This window comes from Pygoscelis adeliae, unplaced genomic scaffold (genome assembly GCF_000699105.1).
Source record: "Pygoscelis adeliae isolate BGI_AS28 unplaced genomic scaffold, ASM69910v1 Scaffold584, whole genome shotgun sequence".
In the NCBI taxonomy this organism is placed as follows: Eukaryota; Metazoa; Chordata; class Aves; order Sphenisciformes; family Spheniscidae; genus Pygoscelis; species Pygoscelis adeliae.
The window spans coordinates 238,692-241,191 of NW_008824602.1; the positions used below are offsets into that span (position 1 = coordinate 238,692).

The 2,500-nt window shown below is 62.2% G+C and overlaps 1 protein-coding gene and 1 long non-coding RNA gene across 2 annotated transcripts in view; one reads left to right on the plus strand and one right to left on the minus strand.

The window, feature by feature from the left end:
* Nucleotides 1–235: 235 nt before the first annotated feature.
* On the plus strand, nucleotides 236–1,503 carry LOC103915504. Its single transcript, XR_663526.1, has 3 exons — nucleotides 236–312; nucleotides 815–908; nucleotides 1,037–1,503. It is a non-coding gene; the product is annotated as an uncharacterized LOC103915504 (long non-coding RNA).
* Nucleotides 1,504–1,557: 54 nt separating this feature from the next.
* ABCA2 (ATP-binding cassette, sub-family A (ABC1), member 2) overlaps nucleotides 1,558–2,500 on the minus strand; it is a 45,863-nt gene continuing 44,920 nt past the window's right edge. The window contains exon 51 of the mRNA XM_009322346.1: nucleotides 1,558–1,567. Within this exon, the coding sequence (XP_009320621.1) occupies nucleotides 1,558–1,567 (10 nt within the window). The remainder of the gene's footprint in view (nucleotides 1,568–2,500) is intronic.

A 2,500-nucleotide genomic window follows, 5' to 3' on the forward strand; every position in this document is an offset into this window, starting at 1 on the left:
GGACCCCATGGCCAGCACCACACCGTCATCTCTGTGTGTGGGAGTCACCTTACAGAGATCTCTGTTTTAGGGGTCTATAGGAAGATCCTGGGGCAGTGGCAGCTGGGTGGGAGTGCTGGGAGGAGAACGTGGCTCAGTTTGGCTGTGGAGGGGAGGGAGCTTCCTGGGGAGGCCTGGAGTGCTGCGTGCTGCATTGGGGTGCGTTGTCACAAGCTCTGGCTCTGGTTCCTGTCTCAGCAGCGGTGGAGACGCTGACGTCTTCCTGCAGCCCTGAGAAGAATGCTCTCCGGAGCCAGCAGCTCTTCCTGCCAGGTAGGCAATTGCCAGGGGGCACCTCCCCTGGTCCCGCTGTTTGTTTGCCTTCTCTTTCCCAGGAGGCTGCTGGTCCTGTGTCCGTGTGCTCTCTAGGACACTCTGAGTCACCTCGGCTGTGGCTGCTGTCAGCCGCCCCGCTGTCCTGGTTGCCCTTCCTGGCGCGGGAGGGGCCAGGGCTCAGCGCAGTGGCTCTCGGGGTGTCTAGGATGCACTGTGCTCAGGTCAGATGCTGGGCATCGCCAGGCAGGTTGCTCGCTTGCCTCCAGGAGGAGGTCAGGCTTCACTGCTCTTCCAGACTGGGGGCCGTGGCAGGTCTATGGCTCCCTGCTCCTTTGGGAGAGGAGACCGGGCTTGGCCCTTCCTCACCCACCACGGATGCTGGGCCAGCCAGGCTGGGCTGCTGGAGGCTCACCCTGGGCATGGAGGGGCTTGCAGGGCTGCCAAAGCAACTAGCTGACCTTTTTGTAATCCCTGTCCTGCCTGTCTCTGACCGAGGCAGACCCCAGCCCCAGGAAAAACAGAGGTGCTGGCTCAGCTTTGCCGGCCAAGAGGAAGATCCCGGGAGAGTCTCTCATTAACCCTGGCTTCAAAAGGTAAGTGCTGCTCTGAGGCCCAGTGCTGGGGCTGGGCTGCGCTGGAGATCCAGTGGACTCTGCTTTGTAGCTGCATGGGGGCAGAGTGTGGGGCTTTGGGCTGTGATGTTCCTTCCATCTTCTTCTAGCAAGAAGGCACCATCTGGAGTGGATTTCGAGGACTCCTGACCTGTGCTGTCCCGTCCCCCCATGACAGCCCTACTGGAGCCTTGTCAACCGCACGTGTGGCTCGTGGAGGAGGTTTCACTGCACCCTGGGACTGCTGAGCCCCTCGCGCCCGGGGAGGCGGACGGGGCAAGCAGGACCCAGAGGGCTGGAGCCAGCACCTGGCAGGCCTGAGCAAGCGGCAGATCCTCAGCTGGCGCGGTGGCAGGGCCTTTGGGGGGACAGACCGGGCAGGGGTGACAGAAGTGGTGGCTTTTTTCCCTGCAGCTCTTCTCTGCTGACAGGGGCCACCTCTCTACCTCGCTTGCTATGAATTGGTGGGGTTTTTAAAGAACTTTTATATTGCCATGTAATGAAAAGATTGCCCGTGCTTAACTTATTGCCAGTAAAGGTGGTTTTAGCCAGCCGGTCTCAGGGGACCGGGACAGCAGGGATGTGTCGGTCCATTCTGTCTTTCCCTTGCTCAGGAACCCTGTGGCCAATTTCAGCTGAACCTGGAGGGTCAGGGGCTCAGAGGAGTTCACTTTCCTGCTAGCTTCGTGCCAGTGGGCTGGTGGGTGAGTGGTTAGAGCCTCCCCAGCCCCCTGGAGAGCTGGGAGAACGGGCCCAGCCCTTGATAGGCACTTGGAGAGAACTGAGAGGCCGGTGTGAAGTCCTGCAAGGGAGGAGAGCTGCTGGGGCTGGTCACTCGAGGCTCACACTTGTCTCGCTTGCAAAGCCTTTATTGATTTCCAGGAGCTCTGATACATGGCTTGGACTTGCCCCGCTTCACCCCCATCCCTCTCCCAAATCTGCTGCTAAGAGCTTCCTAACAGCGGGTTCTGGGGGGGATGGTGCCCTCTGCTCCCCTCACCCAGGGCAATGGGGGCTGGGCCGTGTCCACCACCCGCAGCATCCCCCTGGCTCTGTCCCCAGGGCTCTGCTGTGGCTGTGCTGGTTCCCCTCACCTGGTGCAGCTCCTCGGAGGCGTCCTGTGGTGCCCGCGGCCCTGGCTCCGCCCTGCCTTGGGTTACTCGCCTGGCAGGGGAGGCTGCAGGGATGCCAGCTGCAGTGTGCTGCCCGCTCTGCCCCACGGCCCTCTGCTCTGGGCAGCTTTTCCTCCCCAGCTTCTGCGCTTGCCCTCAGCATTGCCCAGTTTTGGTACAGATGGTGCCCGTGGCTGTGGCCCCCTTGCACCCATCCTGATGCTTGAGGGACTGCAGGGCAGGTTGAGGGGGACCTGGCCGGGCAGGGAGGGTGGCACAAGAAGCAAGAACACGATTGCGGGCTCAGTGCGGCGCAGATTGCTGCCAGCACCTCGGGCAGGGGTGCCAGCTGAGGGAATTTGGATTGCCAGGGGCACAGCTCCTGCTCTCTGCCCTCCCAAGTGCACGCTGGCAGGACTGTGGTGGTAACGGCAGGGCAGGGGGGGGCCATCGACGTCGGGC